General features: G+C 42.0%; 1 protein-coding gene across 5 annotated transcripts in view; it reads right to left on the bottom strand.

Annotated features, from left to right (window-relative positions):
* Positions 1 to 27,821, bottom strand: part of cep85l (centrosomal protein 85, like) — a 343,531-nt gene that overhangs the window by 177,175 nt on the left and 138,535 nt on the right. For all 5 annotated transcript variants that reach the window (XM_072251606.1, XM_072251604.1, XM_072251605.1 and 2 more), the window contains one exon: positions 24,772 to 25,595. In XM_072251606.1, coding sequence (XP_072107707.1) covers positions 24,772 to 25,595 — 824 coding nt within the window. The remainder of the gene's footprint in view (positions 1 to 24,771; positions 25,596 to 27,821) is intronic.

Raw genomic sequence — 27,821 nt, 5'->3', positions numbered from 1 at the left:
AGTTACCCACTAGTTAAAAAGGTCTCAGACTGTAACCTTTTAAGTCGTAGAGATATGATGAAATTTACAAGACTTAGGTTGGGGCATTGTGGGCTAAACTATTATTTAAAGATAATAGGAAAATATTCTACTGGATTATGTGACTGTGGTAGTCCAGAGACAGTCCGGCATGTTTTGCTGAGCTGTAATCGATACAAGATTGAAAGAAGCATGTTGTTCAAGAGGCTATTGGCTTAAATTTATTTTGATTTTCTATTAAATCTTTGTTTGGCCATCAAGAGAATCAACATCTGATTGAAGAATCTATCATTCAGTTTATATGTGAGACTAGGTTGTATTCGAGAATTTGAGTTCCTTGAAGTTCTATAATTAATTATACATCCTGCAAGGGCGGGGGGTGGGGGAGGAAGAAGAAGAAGAAGAAGAAGAAGAAGCTTCTACTTCTGATTCTGATTCTGATTCAGTGGCTGAATTTTCTCTGTCCATACACCTTGTCTGATTCCCTTCCCTTTACCTGCCTCTGGGAGCCCTGCCTGAAGCCTTGCCTCGCCTGTACACTGCTCTCAAGTTCAACTGCTGGAGCAAGAAAAGGAACTGTCTCTGTGTCCACGCCTTTGCTACGTAGGTCCGGCTGTTTGCCACCACCTAGTGTTGGGAACTGTCTTGTTGTGTTCAGCATTCTGTGTATGAGTCCTGGCCCTACGTCCTGTTCCCAAGGAGGGGTCCCAGCTCTGTGTTCCATGTCCCTGTGTTCCTGTCTCTCCCTTGACCAAGTCCAGGCTTCCGGCTTTGTGTTCTGAGGTTCCTGTTTCCCAAGACCACGTCACGTCTTCGCCTAGTTCCAGAGTCCGAGCCCGAGTCCGAACACAAGCCTTGTCACGTCCTCGGCTCGAGGAACCCAAGCCACATCCAGTTGTGTAGCCACGTCATGTCCTCGCCTGGATCCGGGGTCTGATCCCGAGTCAAGACCCATGTTCTGGGTCCTTGTCCAGTCTCTGGCTCAGAATCCAAGCCCAGGCTCCTAGTTCCCAGTTCCTGGTCCTGGTCCCACTTGCCTAGCCAATGTCCTAGCCCAAGTCTGTGTTCTTGTCCCAGCTCTCTAGTCAAGTTCTGTTCTTAGTACTTCAGTGTCTGTGTCTTGCATTTGGGACTGTCATCAACGCCTCCACTATGATACCCACAGGTTAAAGAAATTCCATATCTCTGCTGGAAAGGGATGGCCCTCCACTCTGAGGCTGAGCCCTCTGTTCCTAGACACATGTACTACAGAAAACATTGTCCACTCTCTTTAGGCCTTTCAATATTCAATAAGTTTCAGTAAGATCTCCCTCATTCTTCTAAACTCCAGTGAGTACAGGCACAAAACCATCAAGCACTCAAACCAGGTTTATATCTGCTCAGGTTTTAAATCCTGCCTTGCAGAGTAAACACTACTATTGAGTCCTGTTTGCCTTGACATACTGTATCAGGATATTGATGGACTTTTACCGCTGTACCACTGAGAGCATACTCACCAACTGCATCTCAGTGTGTATGGCAATTATCCTGTATCGGACCGCAAAGCACTCCAGTGTGTAGTGAAAACTGCCCAGCGGATTATCGGCACTCAACTGCCCACCATTGAGAACATCTACCATAAACGTTGCCTGGGCAGGGCGAAAAGCATTATCAGTGATGCATCTCACCATAACCATGGACTTTTTGCTTTGCTCTCCTCCCGTCCGGTAGGTGCTACAGGAACCTCCGCTCTCGCACCAGCAGGCACAGGAAGAGCTTCTTCCCTGAGGCTGTGACCCTGCTGAACCTCTCATCACAGAGAGCTGTAGCACTTTTTTATTCGCAGTTATTTTGTAAACAACACTATTCTTTGCATTTCTGGTCAGATGCTAAATGCATTTCAAAGTTGCTGGTGAACGCAGCAGGCCAGGCAGCATCTCTAGGAAGAGGTACAGTCGACGTTTCAGGCCGAGACCCTTCGACAGGGTCACCCTAGTCCTGATGAAGGGTCTCGGCCTGAAACGTCGACTGTACCTCTTCCTAGAGATGCTGCCTGGCCTGCTGCGTTCACCAGCAACTTTGATGTGTGTTGCTTGAAATTCCAGCATCTGCAGAATTCCTGTTGTTTGCTAAATGCATTTCATTGGCTTTGTATCTGTACTCGGCACAACGACAATAAAGTTGAATCTAATTTAATCTAAAACAACATGGACTCATTGTCCCAGCCATTCCTCACAACAATGTCACCGAGGATTTGTTCACTGAGTGTTATTTTTTAAAAAATCGTTGACTCACACAAGGACAGAATTACCTTAAACACAAGATTTTCTGCAGATATGAGGAAATCTGCAGATGCTGGAGTTTCAAGCAACACACATAAAAGTTGCTGGTGAACGCAGCAGGCCAGGCAGCATCTCTAGGAGGAGGTACTGTCGATGTTTCAGGCCAAGACCCTTCGTCAGGACTAACTGAAAAAAGAACTAGTAAGAGATTTGAAAGTGGGAAGGGGAGGGGGAGATCCAAAATGACAGGAGAAGACAGGAGGGGGCGGGATGGAACCAAGAGCTGGAAAGTTGATTGGCAAAAGGGATATGAAAGGATCATGGGACAGGAGGCCTAGGGAGAAAGAAGGGGTGGGGGAACCCAGAGGATGGGCAAGGGTTATAGTGAGAGGGACAGAGGGAGAAAAAGGAGAGAGAGAAAAAGAATGAGTGTACATAAATAAATAAATAAATAACAGATGGGGTACGAGGGGGAGGTGGGGCATTAGCGGATGTTTGAGAAGTCAATGTTCATGCCATCGGGTTGGAGGCTACCCAGACGGAATATAAGGTGTTGTTCCTCCAACCTGAGTGTAGCTTCATCTTTACAGTAGAGGAGGTCGTGGATAGACATATCAGAAAGGGAATGGGATGTGGAATTAAAATGTGTGGCCACTGGGAGATCCTGCTTTCTCTGGTGGACAGAGTGTAGGCGTTCAGCGAAACCATCTCCCAGTCTGCGTTGGGTCTCGCCAATATATAAAAGGCCACATTGGGAGCACCAGACGCAGTATATCACCCCAGCCGACTCACAGGTGAAGTGTCACCTCACCTGGAAGGACTGTCTGGGGGCCCTGAATGGTGGTAAGGGAGGAAGTGTAAGGGCATGTGTAGCACTTGTTCCGCTTACAAGGATAAGTGCCAGGAGGGAGATCAGTGGGGAGGGATGGGGGGTGCGAATGGACAAGGGAGTCACGTAGGGAGCAATTCCTGCAGAAAGCAGAGGGGGGGGAGGGAAAGATATGCTTAGTGGTGGGATCCCGTTGGAGGTGGCGGAAGTTATGGAGAATAATATGTTGGACCCGGAGGCTGGTGGGGTGGTAGGTGAGGACAAGGGGAACCCTATTCCTAGTGGGGTGGCGGGAGGATGGAGTGAGAGCAGATGTACTTGAAATGGGGGAGATGCGTTTAAAGAGCAGAGTTGATGGTGGAGGAAGGGAAGCCCCTTTCTTTAAAAAAGGAGGACATCTCCCTTGTCCTGGAATGAAAAGCCTCATCCCGAGAGCAGATGTGGTGGAGACAGAGGAATTGTGAGAAGGGGATAGCAATTTTGCAAGAGACAGGGTGAGAAGAGGAATAGTCCAGATAGCTGTGAGAGTCAGTAGGCTTATAGTAGACATCAGTAGATAAGCTGTCTCCAGAGATAGAGACAGAAAGATCTAGAAAGGGGAGGGAGCTGTCAGAAATGGACCAGGTAAACTTGAGGGGAGGGTGAAAGTTGGAGACAAAGTTAACGAAGTCAACAAGCTCAGCATGCGTGCAGGAAGCAGCGCCAATGCAGTTGTCAATGTAGCGAAGGAAAAGTGGGGGACAGATACCAGAATAGGTTTGGAACATAGATTGTTCCACAAAGCCAACAAAAAGGCAGGCATAGCTAGGACCCATACAGGTGCCCATAGCTACACCTTTAGTTTGGAGGAAGTGGGAGGAGCCAAAGGAGAAATTATTAAGAGTAAGGACTAATTCCGCTAGATGGAGCAGAGTGGTGGTGGAGGGGAACTGGTTAGGTCTGGAATCTAAAAAGAAGGTGAGAGCTTTGAGACCTTCCTGATGGGGGATGGATATAGGGACTGGACATCCATGGTGAAAATAAAGCAGTGGGGGCCAGGGAACTTAAAATCATTGAAAAGTTTCAGGGCATGAGAACTGTCATGAACATAGGTAGGAAGGGATTGAACAAGGGGGGATAAAACCGTGTTGAGGTATGCAGAAATGAGTTCAGTGGGGCAGGAGCAAGCTGAGACCATAGGTCTGCCGGGACAGGCAGGTTTGTGGATCTTGGGTAGGAGGTAGAAACGGGAAGTGAGGGGTGTGGGACCAGATGCTGGAAATCCAGAGCAACACATGTACTTCTGATGGAAATGAGCACGTCAGGCAATATCCATGAAAATGAACAAACAGTCAATGTTTCAGGCTGAGACCCTTCTTCGGGACTGGAAAGGAAGGGGGAAGATACAGAATAAGAAGGTGGGGTGGGGTGAGGGGAAGAATGATAGCTAGAAGGTGATAGGTGAAGCCAGGTGGGTGGGAATGGTAAAGAGAGGAATGAATCTGATAGGAGAGGAGAGTGAACCACAGGAAAAAGGAAAGGAGGGCACAAAGGGGAGGTGACAGGCAGGACAAAAGAGGTAAGAGGCCAGAGTGGGGAATAAAAGAAGAGGGGAGAGGGATTTTTTTTTAACAGAAAGAGAAATTGATATTCATGCCTTCAGACTGGTGGCTACCCAGAAAGAAGTTGTTCAACTTCTGTAGATAAATAACAAAAGACATTATCACTGTTTTCCACTCTGGAAATCATTATTTTTACGCACATAGCAATGTAATCAACAGCAGTGCATGTTCATATTTCTTGGACAAGCTGGGCAATATTTAATCTTCCCGCAGGGTTATGACAGAAAAATAATTCCAGTACATTTTTAGTATCATCAACATGGGAAAATAATACTGGAATGATCTGCTTATTTTGCATAAACAGCCTAAATCTCAAACAGATAAAAGTGGCTGTGTGATCCTGTCTCCCGGATCACTCAGGCTCTCCCCCAAGGGCTGAGGAAAATATTTGCAAATGCTGAGAGAACCATGAAAGAAATGAGGATTTGGGAGAAAACCAAAACAAATAAATATTTCATTTATATAGTGCCTTGCAAGGCATCAGATCATGCCAAAGTACTTCCAGCAAATGAAGTACTTCTGTAAGGTATTTAAAGTTGTATTTCACATCATAGAAGTCAGTGATAGCTAATATAATTCAATTGTATGAAAATATGCAATGTCAATGTCTAATGTGTACTAAGGGAGAAAGCTCCCTTAAAAAATTAGTGTCATAATAAATGTCATAAATAACGAGTCAGCCATCAGGATCGAGTATTTGCCAAGACAAACAATGCTATTAAATCCTGGGCATTGTAGAGCACGGAGTTCATTTCTGGTACCTGTAAAGAGTTTGTACAGTCTTCCTGTGGTCGCACAGTCATAGTCATACCTTATTGATCCCAGGGGAAATTGGTTTTCGTTACAGTTGCACCATAAATAATAAAGTAGTAAAACTATAAATAGTTAAATAGTAATATATAAATATGTAAATTATGCCAGGAAATAAGTCCAGGACCAGCCTATTGGCTCAGGGTGTCTGACCCTCCAAGGGAGGAGTTGTAAAGTTTGATGGCCACAGGCAGGAATGACTTCCTATGACGCTTTGTGTTGCATCTCGGTGGAAAGAGATTTCCTCTGGGTGCTCCGGTTTCCTCCCACAGTCCAAAGACTTAAGAGTTAGTAGGTTAATTAGTCATTGTAAATTGTCCTGTGATTAGGCTAGGGCTGTGGAAGGACAACAAGTATACTTCTCAGGTGTGGTTCGATGGGCAGAGGAGTCTATTCAAGAATGTATCGCTAAATAAGTAAACAAACAAACAAACATAGGTCACACCTGAGAAGTATGCTTGTTGTCCTTCCACACCAGAGAAAATACCTGCAACACACACAAAATGCTGGAGGAACTGAGCAGGTCGGGCAACATCAGGAATGAACAGTCGACATTTCAGGCTAAACCCTTCCAGCATCTGAAAAGTGTCTCGTATATGATAAAAAAGTGAATATTTTGTGGAAGTGCTGTCTAAATATACATTCCCCTACATCTTAAGATAAGATGATTGAACATTAAAGATTAGTTTTATTTGTCACATGTACATGGAAACATTAGCACGTACAATGAACTGCGCTGTTTGCATCAAATCAAATCAGAGAGGTTTGTGCTGAGCATCCCATAAGTGTCACCACACTTCCAGCACCAACATTGCATGCTAGTATAAATAACCAAAACCACATCGTTTCTGAAAAAATAAAGATTGAAAATCTCTCGCAATTGCAAATGACCATTGCTTCGCTGATGGTGATACCTGTGCATCTGTCTGCAAGTTGTCGCAGGGAACATGGGGAAAATATATTCAAAAATAAACCAAATAGTTTCAAAAAAAATAAGACATTGAATATGAAAATGAAAAATGAAAATTAAGATACGGTCATCCTGTGGCATCTGGCGCTATCTCTGAACTGGAATGAGATTTCCAAGCAGCTAATTTACACTGTCTCTGTCACCATATACCCTGGACATTGCAGCAGGTGAACTTGAGATTGACAAGATCACTCACCACCTGATTGATATGCCAACATAATTGGATATCTCAAGTGCAGACATAGTAGTCCTTAATTTATGTAGCAAACCCAGTATCGCTCCTAAATAAAAGACAAAATACTCAGTGATAACTGCATCCCAGTGCACTGCATGTCCTCTGGAGGGAATACGTATTGAAGAACTTGATCTCTCATTGATCGCTCTTTGCGTTGACACAGTTGTTCTTGCTAAAAACCCAGGGCAGAAGCAAAGCTTCAAATAAGAATGCAAATGAGATCACAGAATGTTTTCAAATGAGAAGGAAATTGTTGCAGATTAAAATGGAAAAAGTGGCCAGTATTCGTTCCAAGGTGCTAAAGGAAGCTGGGAATGAACTCAACAGATGCCTGTGGAGGCCAAGTCATCGGGTATATTTGAAGGGGTGGTTGATAGGTTTTTGGTTCAAAGGTTACCAGGAGAAGGCAAGAGAATGGGGTTGAGAGGGATAGTAAATCAGCCAAGATGGAATGGTGGAGCAGTCTGGATGGGCTGAATGGTTTTATTTTGCTCTATGCCTCATGGTTAAGGATAATGCTAAAGAACTCAGAGACTGGACTACAATTAAGTACTAGTAGGTTGGGATAAGAACTAAATGAAAAGGAGCCAGTTTATCCCCTCAAACCTGCTCTGACATCAATAAAATGATGTTTCAGTCCCAATGCGCGCTCTCTCCTTGAACCCATTATTTCCCTTTATTCATAAATGATTAAAAATTAAACTCAAGCCATTAATGTTACTTCAGATATTCCCTTCAATTCCTTGCAGAAAAAGAACATACTGTATGCCAAAATAGGTGGCCAAATGAACTGTGATAGTCCTAGTGACAATTACTTTTCCAGATGTACAAATCTGAAAAGGGATGGTGCACAGTTATTGGTAATCATAATCCAGTTCCTGGAAAGACTGGCTCAGGACTGGTACAGGAACAATCAAGTGACTGTGAGATCAGCCAGCATGCTTTCTGAGAGGGTCTCCTACAGCAACCTTCAATGGCATATCCCAAACCTGCAGAGTTTATACACACACAAGCCCTTCCTCTGCTCATTCTGCAGTTGCTAAAAGGTGGAATTGTGGACAAAAAAGTCCAGCTGAACAAGAAGCAAGGAGGGAGAGCCACTGGTACCTGCATATAATTTCCACACCGTCTCTATGATGTCCCCAGGATGCTCTGGTTACCTCCTATGTCTGTCCCCACGTGTGCTGGTGTTTAACTAGCTGATGTAAATTTTCCGCAGTGCCGGAGAATTGGATGGAATTGTAGGCTTGTGAGAGAGAATTTCACAAGGAAATAAGTTTGGGAATGAAATTGATTGCAAGGCACAGACAGCGAGCATAGGCTTACAGAAGTGAATGGCTTCTTTCTACTTCGCAAGAAAAAATATTATAAAAATTGAGCCACTGGCACAAAATGGAGGAACTCAGCAATTCAGGCAGCACCTATCGAGAGGTTGATGTTTTGGCCAAAACCCTTCATCAGAACTTCTGACCGAGACCTTTCCAAATTCAGCAGAATCTCTTGTGTATATTATCTGAAATGAATATTCTGTGGAACTGTTGTTTAAATGTACATTATTAACAGCAACACACACACAAAATGCTGGAGGAACACAGCCGGCCAGCAGCATCTATGGAAAAAAGTACATTTCCAGCATCCGCCGACATTCTCTTGTTTGTGATTATAAATATGCATATGCAAAGTGGACCAGGAAGCATTTGGCAACCATCACACCAATAAGTAGCCAGTTAATTAATAATCAGTTTTCTGACAAAATTCAAGTGGAATGCATGAAAACTCTCCCACAGTAGAATGCAAATAATTTAAAATAGTCTTTGCTGCAGATTCCATTTCAAAAAAATAGAAAATAAAACAAAGTTTATTACTTATACTTCATAAAATTTCTGTGCTTGCAGATGACTGAAAAATTGTGAACATTATTTGCAATGTATAAACAGAACAGAAAATATTAATCACTCTGTTATGATACATGAACTGAGCTGTTATTGCAGTTGCACATTTCCTTCTGGTTTGGAAAACCTTTCCTTTTGATTAACCCAAGTCCCCTCCAACTGAAGATTTTTGTAAGAAGTAAAGTTCATCTAAAAAAAATGAACCTTTCATTTCTATCTTCAAATCACAAGAGGTAATCTACTTCTAACATGGCTCATAAAGATGTAACAAGCTGATGTGACACTGCAGCTCGAAATATGTTCGCATGATTTGAATGCTACTGAGTGTGTATATTTATCTTAAAATGTGAATAAGTAATGCTGAAGAATTCTATATGGACCTGAATAATTCAGAATCAAATAACTAGTTCATTCACTGCCTAAGGGAGAAGAAAAATCATACACAACACCATATTTGCATACAGACTTAATGCTATGATGTATTACTATTGGAGAACAGGCACACAATGAATGTTTTACATATTATGGCATGTTTCCTATTTGTTCAGCTACAAAGGAGCTCTCCAGTTTACCTTAAATGGCTACAGTCTTCATCCATGCACATTTAAAAATAAAATATAAAATTACTCCTTGCATGGCTCACTAGGAAGAGTTAAAAAAGTACCTCGAGTTTCAGCTAGAGCCCACTCGACATTACTTTATATGGTAGCAACTGAAATCATGTCTGGAAAGCATTAAGCCTTTCCCCTCTAAAAATTTCCATTGGTAAGAAAACAACACAATGAGATTCTTAGACCAGAAATGGTTAACTTTTATTCATATAATTATGCTTTTGACTGAGGAATTAGGGTGAGGGTTAAATATTGCAACATGCAAGGAAATTAATGGCTTGTAAATGCCAACATTTAAAAAGGGCTTCAAATTCTCAAGTGATGGAAATCCAGTGATGTGCACAGTACTAATAAATATTTAATAAAATATAACTGAAGTAACCAATAAAATTACATTTGGAGGCATTAATGAATTTAATTTTGATCTCTCTATCAAATGACAATTGCATTTTTTAACTATGTCCATACACCAAATCTAACATAATATTTTATATACAACAGGGAGGAATGAGGACAAAGGAAAAGTGGCAATAAATTGGAATGATGATATGAATCCTTCAGACGACTAAAACGCGACACCAATCATTTCTGCGACGGGAGATATAACTTAATTCCCTACGTCCCATCAAGGTTGTGGCTGTGCTGGTGCAAGTCAATAGAAAGAATGGATTACCTGACAAACAACAGAGGTCTCAGTCTGCTTCTGAATTTTCTTCTAATTGTCATTGTGTTGTTATTAATGTTTATTATTGTTAAACTCATCTGATCCTTTATTTCTGCTAAATTCTGTCCGTCACTGAAGAAAACTCGCTGTGGTGATTGCAGCTTTCAGAAATAGAAAGGACGACCTGATCTTAATCAAACCATTCATCTGAGATGCGCTGAGCTCCACGTTTGAGGAAAGCACTCACGTTCTACAAAGACCCTTGCAATGATCGCTGTTTTTAAATGTACAAGTCCTTTCCTGGAAGGAAACATCTATTAAGAAATATTAAAGCTAATAAAAATGTGTTGTCTCTTCCAGGAACTTCCTCAATAAATTCCAAAACCATATAAAATCATTTTCTTTCTTAATCCATCAAATATTAATATAATCAAAATTTACAGATGTTAGCTGATTGATAATCAATAGGTTATTGTGTCAGGACCATTATCCCTTCATTCAGAAGTGCATTTCTGTCCAAATGTACTATTGAATTATGCCTTTGATGAAGAATGATTCTAAAAATATTTGATATGAAACATTATCGAGATATCTGTGCTCTTTATTTCAGGAGTCCAATATTTAAGCAATCAAGGTTGGGGTGTGGAAAGCAACACTGTGCTCATGAGCTTCTAAACTGATTCTAAAGACCTCTCCGGAAAGCTGCCCGCAATATTTGATTTCCATTTCTCTATTCCTTAGCTTGTGAATCTTGAGGCAAAGCAGTGTTTCTTAATCTGTGAATCTTGAGCAAAGCAGTACCTAACACCTGTTCCAATGTAACAGGGGTAGTTACATATGAGAAATAAGTGCTGAGAAGCATTAATTATTCACCGTCTTTGACTCCTCTATAAAGACAAGGGATGAGCGGTAAATGTTGGCTTTGTCATCAAGCCCACATCCTAAAGATTAAAGGTTGATTTATTCCAGAGTAGATTTGTACCAGTTCCAATTTTGAGCAACATTTACCACAGAGCTGATGCCTGGAGCCCTGGATTCAATCTAGCACTGGCTAAAAGATAGACCAAGTTGCATTTAACACTCCTCTGTGCTTCTGTTCAATAAGACAAATGCAGAATAATGGCATTAATTTTACATTTATGCTGAGCATGTGGAGGAAACAAATACGAAGCAGTTTTGGGCAGAGAATCATATTAGGTCATTAGCACTAAAAAAGTGCATATCACATAACATTAAATGATTGGCAGACACTATATGGCCCATTCAGAACCAGTAGTTAAAAATAAACTTAAGCCGTCCCTCTCAGCTGATTTCCATCTTGGTACTTATCCCTGCAAGCGGGATAAGTGCCACACCTGTCCCTACACCTTACCCCTCACTACCTTGCAGGGCCCTAAACAGTCCTTCAAAAGCAGGTGAAGCAGCACATCACCTGCAAGTCTGCTGGGGTCGTCTACTGTATCAGGTGCAGTCTCCTTAACCTTGATAAGACCAGATGCAGATTGGTGCCCCACTTCAGCAAAAGGCGGGATTTCCCAACGCCCACTGATTTTAATTCAACTTCCCATTCCAGCATCAGCTGGAGCTGTAGTATTTATGAATCACAGAGTCTGAGCTGAGTGCCTCACCTCTGCTCATTTTAACAAAGGGGACATGTATGTCACACTCGAGAGATTCCAAGCATCGTGTCAGCTTCATGACTTCAATCAATTTTTTTTAAGTTCAGAAGTGAATTAATAAATTTAGCCCATGAATTCTTTAGAGAAGCTCCAAGTTCAATACTACAAGGCTTTTCTTTTATAAATTTGAGTAACATAACTGATGTTGCTTTCAGAAATTCCTTTAGAAATGAAACTTTCTGCGCTATATGACAGAATTTCTACAGACACAAGGTATACAAGGCACTGTGAGATTTTGGTACCGTGAGATCCCTCCTTTCTGGGATAAGTTCAGAACCACCACAGAGTCAATTAAACTTTTACGAACTCCTCTGCAAGCGCATTTTTCAATATCATTCCTCCTCACCAGATATGGGAAAAGCTCAATGCCAATCTTTAATGGAAGCTGTACAAATATTTATCACTTGTTGCTATTCTCTCTGGACAGAGTGGCCTTCAGGTATTTCACCTATTTCTGATGACTCATTGGCTTCACAGCTCTACTAGCAAATGTATGGCAACAGAAAAAGGAGCCATTACAGTCACGGAGGCAACTCAACAAAATGTCTAAAACTAAAGGTTGAAGTCTCATGTTGTTGGACTAAAGCAAATTTTTGATTACTTATGTGTAGCAGAGTACCTCAGGTGCTGTAAGCAAACATCAGAATATTAAGGCCCATCGTACAATCATGCATGCTCAAGAAATGCAAACTATGTCTTCACTTGCAAGTATTTTCCTAATGTGTCAATAAAGCTTCCCAATATATGACAATTCTGGATGTGTCACAGAAGCATTGTTTCGCATTTTTAAAAATATCCATTTTTAAAACTTTGTTCAGATGGTTCCAACAATAACAGATGGAGCATGTTAACTTTTTACCCGCAATACTTTCCTCATAAAATAGGTTAGGATTCGGGGAGATTTAAGTTCACATGGTGACCACATTCAACAAACATGCAAGAATGCTCTAGTCAATTAGAAAAAGATTTATGTCTATGTCATGATTATTGCAGATTACAAAAGTGTGTATGCATTTTGTAAATTAGCATCAAATAAAACAATATTAAGAGTTTAATGAGTTTTCTTATTCCTCTGACTGAATATTACACAAGAGCCTATATGGAAAGCTGATGGGTTGACTTGATCTGATTGACGAGTGATCCACTCTCAGTCCCAGAGATTCCTATTTCATATTTCAGCTCAAGTACAGTGAAAAGCCAACGCCCAGTTCAAGATGAAGGTCATATGGAGCTATATAAATGACTTAGATGATGGAATAGATGGCTTTGTGCCAAGTTTGCTGATGATACGAAAATTGGTGAAGGGGCAGGGAGTGTTGAGGAAACAGATAGGATGCAGAAGGACTTAGACAGATTAGGAGAATGGGCAAGAAAGTGGCAAATGAAATACAATATTGGAAAACGAATGGTCATGCACTTTGGTAGAAGAAATAAGTATGTGGACTATTTTTTTAAACATGGAGAAAATCCAGGAATCTGAGACGCAAGGGGACTTGGGAGCCCTTGTGCAGAACACCTTGAAGGTTAACTTGCAGGTTGAGTTGGTGGTGAGGAAGGCAAATGCCATGTTAGCATTCATTTCAAGAGGTCTAGAATATAAGAGCAAAGATGTGATGCTGAGGCTTTATAAGGTACTGGTGAGGCCTCACCTTGAGTATCATGAACAGTTTTGGGCCCCTCATCTTAGAAAAGATGTGCTGGCATTGGAGAGGGTCCAGAGGAGGTTCACAAAGATGATTCCAGGAATGAAAGGATTATGATATGAGGAACGTTTGATGGCTCTGGGTCTGTACTCACCAGAATTCAGAAGGATGGGGGGTCAGGGGAGGTCTCATTGAAACCTCTTGAATGTTGAAAGACCTAGACAGAGTAGATGTGGAAAAGGTGTTTCCCATGGTGGGAGAGTCTAGGACAAGAGGGCACAGCCTCAGGATAGAGGGGCACCCTTTCAAAACAGAGATGCAGAGAAATTTCTTTAGCCAAAGGGTGGTGAATTTGTGGAATTTGTTGCCACATGCAGCTGTGAAGGCCAGGTTGTTGGGTGTATTTAAAGCAGAGATTGATAGGTTCTTGATTACTGGGGGAAGACCAGGAACTGAGGTTGAGGAGGAGGAAAAAAAAAGGATCAGCCATGATTAAATGGTGGAGCAGACTTGATGGGCCAGATGGCCTAATTCTGCTCCTATGTCTTATGGTCTATATCTGACCTTCCACTTTTCGCTAAACCCAGCAGCAATGCACAAACTCATTGAGGATAGAGCAAGGGACGTGCCCTGGATGGCACTGCCAACTTCATCTCAGAGAAGGCAAGCAAGCAACAGCAATCTACCACCTCTCTGAAAATTAATCATTCCTTTTTCCCCTTATTACCGGTACTCCTCTTATCAGCATGGTCAAGGGCTCCCACTCACCTGTACCTCATGATGTTGAACGGAAAGAAATGAAATTGGAATTAGTTTATTGTTGTCAACTGTTCCGAGATACAGTGAAAAGTGTGTCTTTTGTACTGTTCATACAGAGCAGATCGTGTACCTCACTTACATTGAGGTAAAATAAGATAAAGCAATGTCAATGCAGAATAAAGTGTAACAGCTACAGAGAAAATGCATTATATATATATATACACACACACAGAGTATATTATATAATACAACTACTGTACTATATACAGAAGACATCCACTGCATAGTAAATTTTAAATTGTCACATTCAGGCCTAAAGATTGAATCACTGTGGATGATTTCTTACTCTTGTGGGATAATGTCCTTTCTGACAGGGGGATCACTCTGCTTGGCAAGCGAGTCTTGTGGCTGTGAAACAATCTCAGGTTCATGGGCCTCCTCCATGATGGTCGCAGGGGTTGACTCTGGGACTGCTGGAAGTATTTCTGGCAGGTTGGCCTCAACAGATCGATGTGTCAGCTCCAAATGATATCAGTTGCAAATTCCACTGCTTAGGAGAGTGGTCCAGTTCTGTCATTAATCTTTCCAAGTTCCCACTTTTGATTATCTCTGTAGTCCCTCACCAGTACTGCTTGACCAGCAGTAAAACATCAGACTTTCTTGTTTGAGAAGCCCTCAATTTGTCTCAGCTGTTCATCCTGCACACTGCTTCTGAGCTTGGGTTTGAGGGGATCCAAGCAAGGGTCCACCCAGGAACACACACAAAACGCTGGAGGATCTCAGCAGTAGCTCCCTAAGGGTTTCAGCCTGAAACGTTGACTGTACTTTTTTCCATCGATGCTGCCTGGCTTGCTGAGTTCCTTCAGCATTTTGTGCGTGCTGCTCGAATTTCCAACATCTGCAGGTTTTCCCTTGATAAGGGTCCACCCAGGAACAGCATAGCTGGTAAGTTGGTTGTGGGGTGTTGCAATATGTGAGGAGGAAATTGGTGAGCTTCTGACAGCGTTAGTGTAGTGTGTTCTGCTGAAAAGGCTCACAGTGCTTTCTTTAGACTCTGGAAAAACTAGGTAAATAAGGTGGGACAGCAGAAAGCTGATTGGATGAGAACTAACCAATCAGGAGGGACGGATGACATGGATACAAATGCTACTGGATTAGACAAGCACAGGCATCATCCCTGATGAAGATGGCAGTTTGTCATTGAAACGTTGGTTCAAATCAATACCCGGACATGACTGGAAGCCCGAGAAGAGTTTATTTATCATATATGCCAGGAAAGCCGATCCTTTTTCAACTATACAATATTATTCAAATATCGCTGAAATATAAAATTCGGAACAGTCAAAGTCCAACTTATCACACTAGGGAACTATTTAAAAGTGTTAGAACAGCAAGGTAGAAGTTGTCCTGAATGGCACATGCTCTCAGGCTTTTGTGCCTTCAAAAACTGTGTTGGTTCATTGCCAAATCTCAGCCCTTGTCCTGTAACAGCTAAGCACCATTTTCCCTATGCAGAATGGTGATCAGATGTAGGGTATGCTAACTGAAGTTCCAGTAACATCATCTGCTGTCATTCTTCAGACAACGTGGCTGCTCTCACACACCTTTCACAGCAGTCACAGTCAGATCCTGTTTCAAACCATGACGTCTAACCCTGTTATGACCTCCTATATTAACAAACGTAGCACCCTGACTCACAGGTGGGGCTGATTGGGCAGTGACCAAAATCTGCAATCAATGCCTTGATTCATTTCACACACCACACAGACCAGAGCCTGCGATTGATTCTGATCTGTTGAACACGCTAAGTGAGTTTATTTCTTGCCCCACCACTTTCCTAGATGCCTGGGGCTACTAGATTTACGGTCCTGATTCAAGGTAACATGCAAGGCATGTTTGGAAGCTTAGAATATGGCTGCCCACTGCCAGAGTGGAATAACAGTGGGTTTTATTTGATTTTTATTGAGAGATACAGCACATTAACAGGTCCTTCTGGCCTACCAACTTCCTGTAGCAGTATTCCATTGTCCAGCAAACAACTAGACCATGTTCCAGGTGATCCCCAGCTATCACAGTACACATCACTGTTCCCTGCCTTCTTAACTACCCTTTTGGTTCCAATATTTACAATTGGTGCTGACTGTGGTCCACTTGTTGGCAGTGGTCAGCTCAGTACTTGCCTTGAACAGTTCAACACTTAGAGCAACCCCCCTATCTGCACAGTAGTCAGGTTGTTGCCTTCTCTACATTTGATCTCAGGGCCTGCTGATCTTTGCATTTCAAATTTTCTTTCCTCACATTACAGCATCCTTTCCTTTCATGCATTATTGTGCACAGTGCTAGGAAACATAGGTAATACTTCTAGATCAGGGGTTCCCTCCCTCAGGTTCTTGATGGTAATGGTTCATGGTATCATAAAGGCTGGGTACCCTGTTCTAGATCTTGTTTCATTGATGATTTATACCATTTCCTCTAGTTTTTAATTACCATGTTCTCCTGTGAACTTATCTCGTATGGTGCTGATTTTTTAAAACCTTTGTAATATTTTCTATTTTATCCTTCCATGGTTTATCTCCCTTGTGTTTACACAAGTGGAAATATTTGTCTGCCATCTTTCCTCTATTGATGATATTGCTCAAGTTTTACCAGAGGAAAACATCCTTGGACCATTCTCCCCGCAAGCCTGAGTTCCCCACACAGAATAAAGCAATCTCATTGTTCAGATAAATGATCAAGGGTCTGTTCAGTCAAGCAATTTCTTTCCAGATCAAATCATTGTCCCATCTGGGGTACTAACTATAAAATGGTAATCGTTTTTCAACCAGACAAAACGAGCGCCAATAGGTGGATTGTGCAAAAGGTCAGGAACCTATTGATACAAGAGATTCTGTGGACACTGAAAATCTTTTAACACACACAAAATGCAGGAGGAACACAGCAAGTCAGGCAGCATCTATAGAGAGGAATAAACAGTCAATGAGAACGCACTGATGGATTATATGTAACGCTCTCATCATAGGTTCATAATGAATTAGCGACTGCTGTGAACGCAAACCAACAGTAACATAACTCTACAGTATATGGGGATAACAATGAAAAGGCTATTTTCAATAAATAATCACGTCTAGGGTAAATATGATTCAGGCAAGCACAAACATAAAAGTTTGAATGTTCCTTTAAGGAAACGTAGGATTGTTACTTGTATGAATATTGACACACCCTTGCAAATATACTGTTCGCCAGGAAGCAATAATTTAGCTCACACCATATAAGCTTAGACTAAAATTGTATTGACAAAGTATTTTAAACTATAGCAAATATAATAAAAAAAAGGGCCCATTACATATTATGTGCACATAATGATTGGACCTCATTGTTGCATAATCAATCCAGTTTGCTTCATTTTGTTTAATCACTGCCTGAAAACACAGTCCGAGCAAAACATAAATAAATATCCATGCAATGTCCAAGGACAAGGCATTGAACTTTCTCCAAGGGTGTGTGATAACTAGCTAATTAAAAGTTATCTGTAAATTCTCGTCCATCTGCATGAGGATTTTCCAACAGCAGTATCTGTCCTTCCAAATGGGTTCAGTGAGCATATCACTATGTTCTTCTATGTTTATCAGCTGTCTCCATTCTTTCCTCTTTCTCCTTCGTCTTCCAAAAAAGCTGCACTCTCTCCAGAAAATGGCTGCCCCCCACCACCACCACAACCCACCTGATCCTTCTAGACTTCTTCAAGACATGTTATCGGCCAAATGTTAACAAGACAAATCCTGTTGACGAATTCAACAAGCCTAACTTACCAATCAACTGAATTACACAATTGTATAATGTAATTAAAGGAACACATTGCATATTGAGAAAACCTGCAGAGAATAAAATTCCCAACAGTATAACTGTATGAATAAAATAAATCAAGGATATCACACATATATAATCTATACACGTGGCACTTGTCCACAGCTTTCAAACTCTGGAGCCTTCAGATATATGTTTGTGACATTTTTTTTCAGTCTACCCCTCTTATGCAGTCAATGAGAATTTGTTCTGCGTGCTTAGATCTCAGACAGAGGACACTCATTCAATATCCATACATTGTGCTTAACAGAGCCTGGTTGATTTCATTGGATCTAATGGTAAAACATGGCACAGTCACTAAAGATGACTGAGCATACCTCTTCCCATCCTGTTAAACCCATGGACTCTCACAGCTACCTGGACTATATTTCTTCTATTTCATGCATGTCTGCCCTCAACCCATCCTCCCACCACCCTACCACCACCCCACTAGCCTCCGCGTCCAGCACATAATTCTCCGTAACTTGCGCCCACTTTCTGCTTTCCACAGGGATCACTCCCTACGTGACTCCCTTGTCCGTTCATCCCTCCGCACTGATCTCCCTCCTGGCACTTATCCTTGCAAGCGAACAAGTGCTGCACCTGCCCCTACACCTCCTCCCTCACTACCATTCACGCCTCAAACAATCCTTCCCTGTGAGTCTGTTGGGGTGTTATACTGTGTCCAGTGCTCCCGATGTGGCCTCCTGTATATCGATGAGACCCAATGTAGATTGAAAGACTACTTCACTGAGCATCTATGCTCTGTCTGTCAGATCAAGCGGAATTTCCCTGTGGCCACCATTGTAATTCCACTTCCCATTCCCATTCTGATATGTCTATCCATGGCCTCCTCTACTGTTGCGAGTAGGCCACACTTGGGTTGAAGGAACAACAGTTTATATTCCATCTGGGTAGCCTCCAACCTGATGACATGAACATTGATTTCTCAAATTTCTGGCAATGTCCCACTCCACCCCTCCCCCGCCTTCACCATTCCCCATCCCCTTTCACTCTCTCACCTTATCTCCTTGCCTGCCCAGCACCTCCCTCTGGTGTTCCTCCCCCACTTTTCTTTCTTCCATGGCCTTCTGTCCTCTCCAGTTAGGTTCCCCCTCCACCATCCCTGCATCTCTTGTACTAATCAACTTCCCAGATCTTTACTTCACCCCTCCCTCTCCTGGTTTCACCTATCACCTTGTGTTTCTCCCTCCCCTTCTCCCACCTTTTAAATCTACTCCTCATCTTTTTTTTCCAGTCCTGCAGAAAGGTCTTGGCCTGAAACGTCAAATGTAATCTTCTCCATTGATGCTGCGTGGGCTGACAAGTTCCTCTAGCACTTTGTGTGTGTTGCTCGGATTTCCAGCATCTGCAGTTTTTCTCTTGTTTGTCATTAAAGAATAATGTTCTTCTGGGCTGCAGCCAGGACAGCACTACCTGAACATTCAGTCCTTGCTTACAATTACATTTCCCTCACACATATCATTCACATCTATTCCTGTCCCATTCTTCATGCAGACACCCAAGGTCATGAATAACTGCTTGCCTGCCTTTGTCTCTATCAACTTAAAATGACCCTACGACTTTGGGCTGGCTCATCTTTGGTCACTACCTTTCCATATAATAAGCCGAAAGCTGACTGTAAAAATAGTCACTTGCAAAGGAAGGTCACTCAAGTGATTGATAAGTTCGTGGCCTAGGCTAGAAGGAGATGAGTTATCAACTTCAAACTTTCTGCATAATCACTCAAAGAGTTGAACTGCACGTGCATGTAACAAGAGCTGTATAACTCATCTCCTTCTACCTTAGGCTACGAACTTATCAATCACCCCTGCTGTGGACCACTTTCTGGAGGTCCAAGACGCTGACTTCAACAAAGAAGGGATCTGTATGCTCCATGACCGCTGGACTAAGCGTGTAAATGTAGGAAGAATAAATGTGCTAGGTTTTCTAAAATTGACTCCTTCTACTTTAGGCCACAAACTTATCAATCACCACTCATACAGTTTGTATCCGTTCTGCTGTATTGCCTCAGTTAATTAACAAACTAAAGTTCACTGTTGTAGGTAATAGAAACATTACAACCTATATTGTTTACATAGTAGCTGCACAATTCATGAGGGTTTGACTTATCTACAATTACACTTCAACCAATATTTGCAATAGAAGATAAGAAAAGGTATTGATCAAATCTACAACAATTCACCTCCTAACATTGGGTACAGTCAGGTAGTGAAGTCGGCAGTCTTTATTGGATTCCCATGATGTCATCTCCCCCTCTTCCACCATCTCCATCAATTTCAGGTCGAAATTTACCTGCTGGATTGTTTTGGACTAGCATTATTGCAATGAACAGGATGCCTTGGTCCTGTACAGACCAAATTTAACAGTGTTTCCTGTGTACAGGAATACGTGAATTGAGAAAACACTAATTTGGAGAAGCAGCTTAGGTCATCAGTTAACCCAACAGGTATTTTATATCCTGCTTCCAGCCATTTCGGGGAAGAAATTTAAACTTACTACAGAAGTAGAGACTCCAAATCTGGGTACTGCGTACTTCAGGACAAAATCCACCCTTTAAGTTCTACTCCTTGGCTTTTAAGAGATCCCTGTGCTTTTCTTGAGAGTTATTTATACTACAAAACACCTCTTTAAGATTTTTTACATTTCAGAGAAATAATGGCACAATAAAAAAAACAGATGGCAATGTGAAAATCACTTTGGTGTCATTTGATTCACTCCAGAAATTGTCTAGCAGTCTCTCTCCACTCCAATATTAAGCACACGTCATCCATGTTACTAATTTTAATCAGTTATCTAATTATTCTTTACATAGGTGATGTGTTCAACAAGGGTGCCAGAGTTTTAATTCTTCATCTGTTAGTGCTGGCAATAACGAGCTTTGTTACCTGAGGGCTTTCAGTCCATGTTCTTGTGCGATATATACAGTATAAATATTTCCCTCTTTGATGAGATTTAACACCTGATAATTTCTCTCAATTCAGTGCTTCAGTAAATGAGTTCCTCAGCCAAGAAAACACCAACGTGTACCAGATATATAGGGTAGTGTGGCGACATAGTGGTTATGTAATGCTATTACAACACCAGAGATCTGTGCTTAATTTTGCCGCTGTCTGTAAGGAGTTTGTACATTCTCCCTGTGACCACATGGATTTCCTCCAGGTACTCTGGTTTCCATCCATATTAGAAAGATGTAAGGGTTAGTCGGTTAATTGGTCACATGGACATAAATGGGCAGTGCAGGCTCGTTGGGCCAGAAAGGCCTGTTTCGTGCTGTATCTCTGGATAAAACTATATTCAGGTAGCCCTGAAGGACTGAAAAGAAGTCAACTGTTTCTGGATTGTCATTTGCTGGTTAGATCACATAGGACCTATCTCAAACGTAAGTTAACGGGAGAAAGGTAATTTTCCAAGCTATAAATTAACAAATAGGTTATTAGCCAGTAAATGGATAAATGCACATCAGCAGTAGAATGCTTTGTAATACAGATATACAACTTTACTATACATCATTTGAAGACAGAAAATAAAATGTTTTCATCCACTGCGCTAAATTGCAATGAAAATGAAGAATACATGTTCCTTAAATATTTTGGGATTTATTGAATTTCTGTAATTTATAACTTTGCAGACATCTCCGCGTCTTTCTTCTCTACCTGCACCTTTTTATCCATTCATTAACTTTCTCTAAATGAATTACATTCATATAGCACCTTTCATATGTAATATGCATTCTGAAGTACATCACAACTGATGTTGAACACCTTAAGATTGGACATTGCAGTAATAGAAACATGGAATTGTTACAGCATGGAAAAGTTCAAAGAAAATTTATTATCGAAGTACATATGTGTCCCTGTATACAACCCTAAAATTCTCTTTCATGCGGGCATTCACAGTAAATCCAAGAAACACAATAGAATCGGTGAAAGTCCACACTCAACAGTAAGGAAAAACAACCAATGTGCAAAAGACAACAAATTGTGTAAATACAAAAAGGGGAAAACATAATAAATAAGCAATAAGTATCAAGAACATGAGATGAAGAGTCCTTGAAAGTGAGTCCATTGGCTGTGGGAGCATTTCAATGATGGGGCGTGAAGATGATTGAAATTATGCCCTTTGGTTCAAGAGCCTGATGGTTGAGGGGTAATTGTTCCTGAACATTGTAGTGTAGGCCCTGTGGCTCCTGTACCTTCTTCCTGATGGTGGAAGCGAGAAGAGAGCATGGCCTGGATGGTGGAATTCATTGAAGATGGAAGGTGCTTTCCTGCAACAGCATTTCGTGTAGATGTGCTCAGTGGTGAGAAGGGCATTACCCATGATGGCCTGGGCCAAATTCACTACTTTTCATAGGATTTTCTGTTCAAGGGCATTGGTGTTTCCATACTAGTCAATAAACTCTCCACCACCCATTTATAGAAGCTTGTTAAAGCTTTAGATGTCAGGCCAAATCTTTGCAAACTCCTAAGGAAGTAGAGGTGTTCCGTACTTTCCTCATAATTGCACTTAGATGCTGGGCCCAGGACAGATCCTCTGAAATGATAACAGTGGGGAATTCAAAGATGCTGGCTCTCTCCTCCTCTGATTCCCTGATGAGGACTGGCTCATGGACCTGTAGATTCATCCTCCTGAAGTCGATAATCAGCTCCTTGCTGACATTGAGTAAAGGTTGCTGTTGTGATCTCATTCAGCCAGATTTTCAATCTCTCGCCTACATGCTGATTTGCCACCGCCTTTGATACAGCCAATGACAGCAGTGTCATCAGCAAACCTAAATATGGCATTGGAGACGTGCTTAGCCTCACAGTCATAAGTACAAAGTTCATTTGGCCTAGCAAACCCTTGCTGACTCTTGCAGCAGCAATCCTGTCAATCATGTTCTTCAGCTCCTTCCAAGTGTTGCTGCCACTGGTCTCCAGCTTCCCTTGAAAAGTGAGGATTGAATCTAAGGAAATATTCGCAGCTTCTCAAATCTATTTACAATATAGAAATTCCTTATCCATCGAACTATTTAAATTTTTTCTATGCCTTCTTAGGTCTTCATATATGTTCAAGGAACAATGACCAGAAATGTATGCAGATGAACTATTATCAAACTGTGAACTAATGGTCCTAATATCAACCTCTGTCTCCTTTCCTCTTTCTTGTCAGTTTTGACTGATATGTGCACATTTCCATAGTTATCTTTAAAAATAATATTTATCAACATCTTTCACTGATTTAAGATCTAGATGCTAAATTTAAAATCGGATTGGCAAAAACAATGAAGAACCCAGTTGAAAATAATGTGCCATCAGCTGTCCTGGACTTCATTGTTCACTTAACCTTTGCTCCCCAAGGTATCTGTAAATTCATCACACAGCACTCTTGCTGAACATTGAAGACCTTGGTTTGATGGCTAGATTTTGCTCAAAGGTAACATCCAAACCTTTGCAATTGCCTCCAGAGGGGTATAAGCTATGGAAGCACTTCAGACAGGATTCCTACTCTTGAATGACATGTTCAAAGTCAAGATCAAGTGAAACATGAACATGCTTTGCTGCAATACTTTTCACAAATGCAGATTATGAACTAGCCTCAAATATGAAGAAACTCTCTTGGGCAAGTACTGGAAAGCTGGTTTAACACTAATGGAATTACACACCAGCACAGAACAACTAGAAAAGCAGAGAAAATGGAGAACATTATGAGACTTCTCCCCCACCCCACCCCCAACTCATGGTACTGACCGCAGTGGCATCATTGCCTAGTTGAGTGTTATTTCCTTTATAGGATGTTGTGCAGTATTGTTTTAAGGTTGCCAATTCATCTGTGTAATCCAATTAACAGAACATTGAGTTAAAGTCCTCCTTGCCTTTGGAACAGTCTGCTTATCTATAAGAAGATAGTGATTATCAGTCAAAAACCTAAGCTACATTTTCACACTGCAGAGTATCCTGAACACAAAATAATCTGCAGATGCTGGGGTCAAAGCAACACTCACAACACGCTGGAGGAACTCAGCAGGTTGGGCAGCATCCGTGGAAAAGATCGGTCGACGTTTCAGGCCGGACCCTTCGTCAGAGAGTATCCTGACTGGATACAAAATAGCCTGGTATGGGAACACCAACGCCCAAGCCTTTGAAAAGTGTTGGATACAGGCCAGTCCATCACTGGCAAACCCAGCCCCCCACAACTGAGCACATCTTCAAGGAGAGCTGCACAAGCCATGCTCTGTTCTTGCTGCTGCCATCAGGAAGAAGGCACAGGAGCCTGAGGTGCCACACCACCAGGTTCTGGAACAGCTATTACCCTTTCTACCACCAGGCTCCCGAAGCAAAGCAGATAACTTCACTCACCAGAACACAGAACTGATTCCATTATCTATGGACTCACTTTCAGGGAGTCTACAACTCAAGTTCTCAGTATTACTTATTTATAATTATTAGCTTTTTAAAAATCTGACCAGTTTGTCTTTTGCACATTGGTTGTCGGACTTTGTGTGTAGCTTTTCATTTGTTCTACTTTGTATTATTGTGAATGCCTGCAAGAAAATGAATGTCGGGGTAGTATATGGTGATATACTGTATACTTACTTCAATAATAAATTCCTGTTGACCTTTGAACTTTATTTTGAACAGTGTCACTGATGGAAACTTCTGAAAAATATTCCACGGCTGAGGCTGCTGTAAATGAGCTCAGTGAAGGTAAGAGTGAGCAAGAAGAAAGGTTTTCGCAGACTGCTTCTCATATCTTTCCCATAACCAAACTAGGAACCGTGGACAAGCAGACCATAGTATTCTGATTCTTATTTTCAGAGAAAAACATGTTAATATAAAAATTCCCGAGAGCAAACATATTTCTGTTGATGATACTCAAACAGTTAATTTATTTCCGTACACTCCAGATGCATTATGCAGAGGAACAGGTATTATTTGCTCTTAAATGCTTACCTGCTTCTGACCGGCTTCTTGCCCCAGCTGCTCCGGCGGTTGTTTCCGCTGCCAACCCGCAAATGCACAGGAGCCTTCCGTGGCGCCGAGGCCGAGAGCAGCGGCCTGCATCTGGTCACTCAGCCACCGCTGAGTCCTCAGAGAAGAAGGAGTCGTTGTGCCGCAAGCAGGCTGGTGTTCCCAAGACGGAAAGCCACGTCTCGGTCTGTAAGTCTCCACGTCGTCTGGGGTGGCTTTGGTTGCAGTCAAGGCACTGGGCGCTAAGTCTGAGCGCTTCTTGTTGAGCATGGATGACGACAAAGAGGAGTCACCTGCAGCATTATAAAAACCCTCAAATTTGTACTGCCCATCAGAAATGGGATACTGGTTCTGGCAGAACTCTTTGGTAGATGTATCCCATCGCTTTGTTTCCTCGGTTTTTGAACATTCTGTATTGCGATATGTAAAGTTGTCCAGGTCAGTTTCCCCATATGTACTAGGCTTAACATTGATATTTGTTACAGTGGCCATACAGTTTGCAGAGTTTCCATTGCCAGTAAACTCACAGTCCGGACTCTCCTTCCCCGTTCCATTGAGCTTGGAGAGGGACGACCATTTCCTGATGGGTCGGGGGTCCTTCATGTCCAAGGAAGGGTTCCGAGCAAAAACATCTTTTGACTTGCTAGGCAACGTCTTGGAAAGGTTCACTTTAGTACAGGGAGCTCCGTCATCCTTTTCCCCAGGTCTGCTTAGTGAGGGATTAGAGGTAGAAGGCATGACATGGGCTGTAGGGATGGCAACGTGCGATCGGATTGGTTTGAATGATGAGATTCCACTTGAGTGCTCTAGAAAAGGAAGAAAAAGAAACAGTGAAATAGAGCAATAAAGAAATGCTTTCAACTCCAGCTGAAAGCAAAATGCAATGAACACAATTGGGAATGATCTTTAATAAATAAATACACCTTATTCAACTCTTTCTTATATGCACCAACCTCTCTTTTAATTCCACTTATTTTTTTCCAAATCTGGAGAGTGTCATTGAGAAGCTGCTTGACCTAGTCCATGCCTATTTTTTTCTGGGTTTTGTGGTAAAGTGTTTCTTTCAGACCTGCTTTCTCCATGCCTCTTCACACAACCGTTTCCCACCCAGTACACTAATGATTCTACTGGTGTTGCTTCATGCAACCTAAAGTCAAAAATTCCATTACTTTTGCTGCTAGTTTTCATCCTGCTTTCAATTTCCCATGGTGCCAGACTTTGCTTTTCCCTTTCTTGAGCTCGTTATCTCCATCACAGGACATGGGTTTGTGAACAGTATTCGCATGTTTTGACAGCTATCTTGCCTGCAACTCTTTTCATCCACAGCGAACCCCCACACCTGGTGACCCTGTGATATCTGTCTCAGAGGCTGATGTTAGAACATCCTTCAAGAGGAGTGGAGTTTAATCCACTGCTTTACTCTCTGTACTCTGATCACAGCTCAAATGTCATCTATAATTTCACCAGTCACACCACTGTTTTTGGCAGAATCTCAGATGGCAATGAGGAGGTGTACAAGAGTGAGATAAATTGGCTGGTTGAGTGATGTAGCAACAACAACCTTGCACTCTATGTCAGCAACACCAAGGAATTGACTGCCGGCTTCAGGTCAGGGAACTTGGAGAACCGACTCCAACAAAATACTGGAGGAACTCAGCAGGCAAGCACTATCTATGGAAACAAATAAACAGTTGACATTTTGAGCCGAGTCCCTTCAGCAGGGTCAAAACAGCCCAAGACAGCTGCAGAATCTCATGTTTAGAACACACACCAATACTCGTTCAGCAGTCAGTGGTGGAAAGGGTGAGCAACTTCAAGACCCTGGGTATCAACATCTCAGAAGATCTACCCTGGGCCCAGCATATTTATTTTTATTGTTTACTTATTGAGATACAGCACAGAAAAGGCCCTTCCGGCCCCTGATTTAACCCTAATGATTATTCACAAAGACCAATTAACCTACCAGCCGGTACATCTTTGGACAGTGGGAGCAAACAGAAGCACCCCAAGGAAACGCACGCAGTCACGGGGAGAATGTGCAGGAAATGAACTCAGGTCCCTGTTACTGTAAAGTGCTGTGCTAACCACTACGTTACCCTGCCACCCCATCGCAAAGGCATGCCAATGGTGACACTTCCTTAGGTGTTTGAGGAGATTCTGTACGTCACCAAAGACTGGAAATTCTCTACAGACGTATACTGTACAAAATTAAGAGAGACGTGGGTGGGGTAGACAGTCTGAATCATTTCCCTCAGCATTAAAAGCAAGTGGGCACAAGTTTAAGGTGAAAAGCAGATTATTAAGTGCTCTGAAGAAAACAATTTTTCACACAGAGTGACAGAGAGCAGTTGGTGCAGTCTTTTATGGTTATTGGATTTATTGACTATCCCCACAAGAAAATGAATCTCCGGCTTGCATATGGTGACATATATCTACTTTGAACTTTTGGTATCTGGAATGAAGGGATATTGGAACAGATGCAATCTTTATGTGTAGGAGATAGACAGGTATTTGTATAGGCAATGCATAGAAAGACCTAAGGAGACACAACAGAGGGCAGATGCTGGAAGCTGGAACAATGATATCCTGGAGGAAATCAATGGGTCGAGCAGCACTGGAGAAAGGAATTGTTAATGTTTTGGGTCAAAACCCTGCATCAATGCATCAAATGGGATTGGTGCACATGTACAAATTGTTTGGCATGGAGTGGCACACCAAAGGATTATTGTTGTGCTAAGATGCAGCAGTACCTATATTTAGTCAAGAAGGAACAGCAACATCTACACTTTGAGGAGATTGAGGTGTGCTCCATTCTAACAACTTTCTACAGGAGCACCATCGAGAGTGGTCCTGTTTGGCTATGTCATTGTGAGGTACAGAAGCTGCAAGGCATCAGACCACAAGACCCGATAGAGGACAATACCAACTACCAAGAGGTTCATCAGGGCCTCCCTCTCCCATTTATGACATGTACCAGGAGCACTGTAGATGGAAAGCCCAAAGCCTTGTTGAGGATCTCCACCACCCATCCC

Source organism: Mobula birostris, chromosome 2 (assembly GCF_030028105.1).
Source record: "Mobula birostris isolate sMobBir1 chromosome 2, sMobBir1.hap1, whole genome shotgun sequence".
NCBI lineage: Eukaryota > Metazoa > Chordata > Chondrichthyes > Myliobatiformes > Myliobatidae > Mobula > Mobula birostris.
Note: the sequence above shows the minus strand (reverse complement) of the source record. Positions and strands in the feature narration are given on the sequence as shown.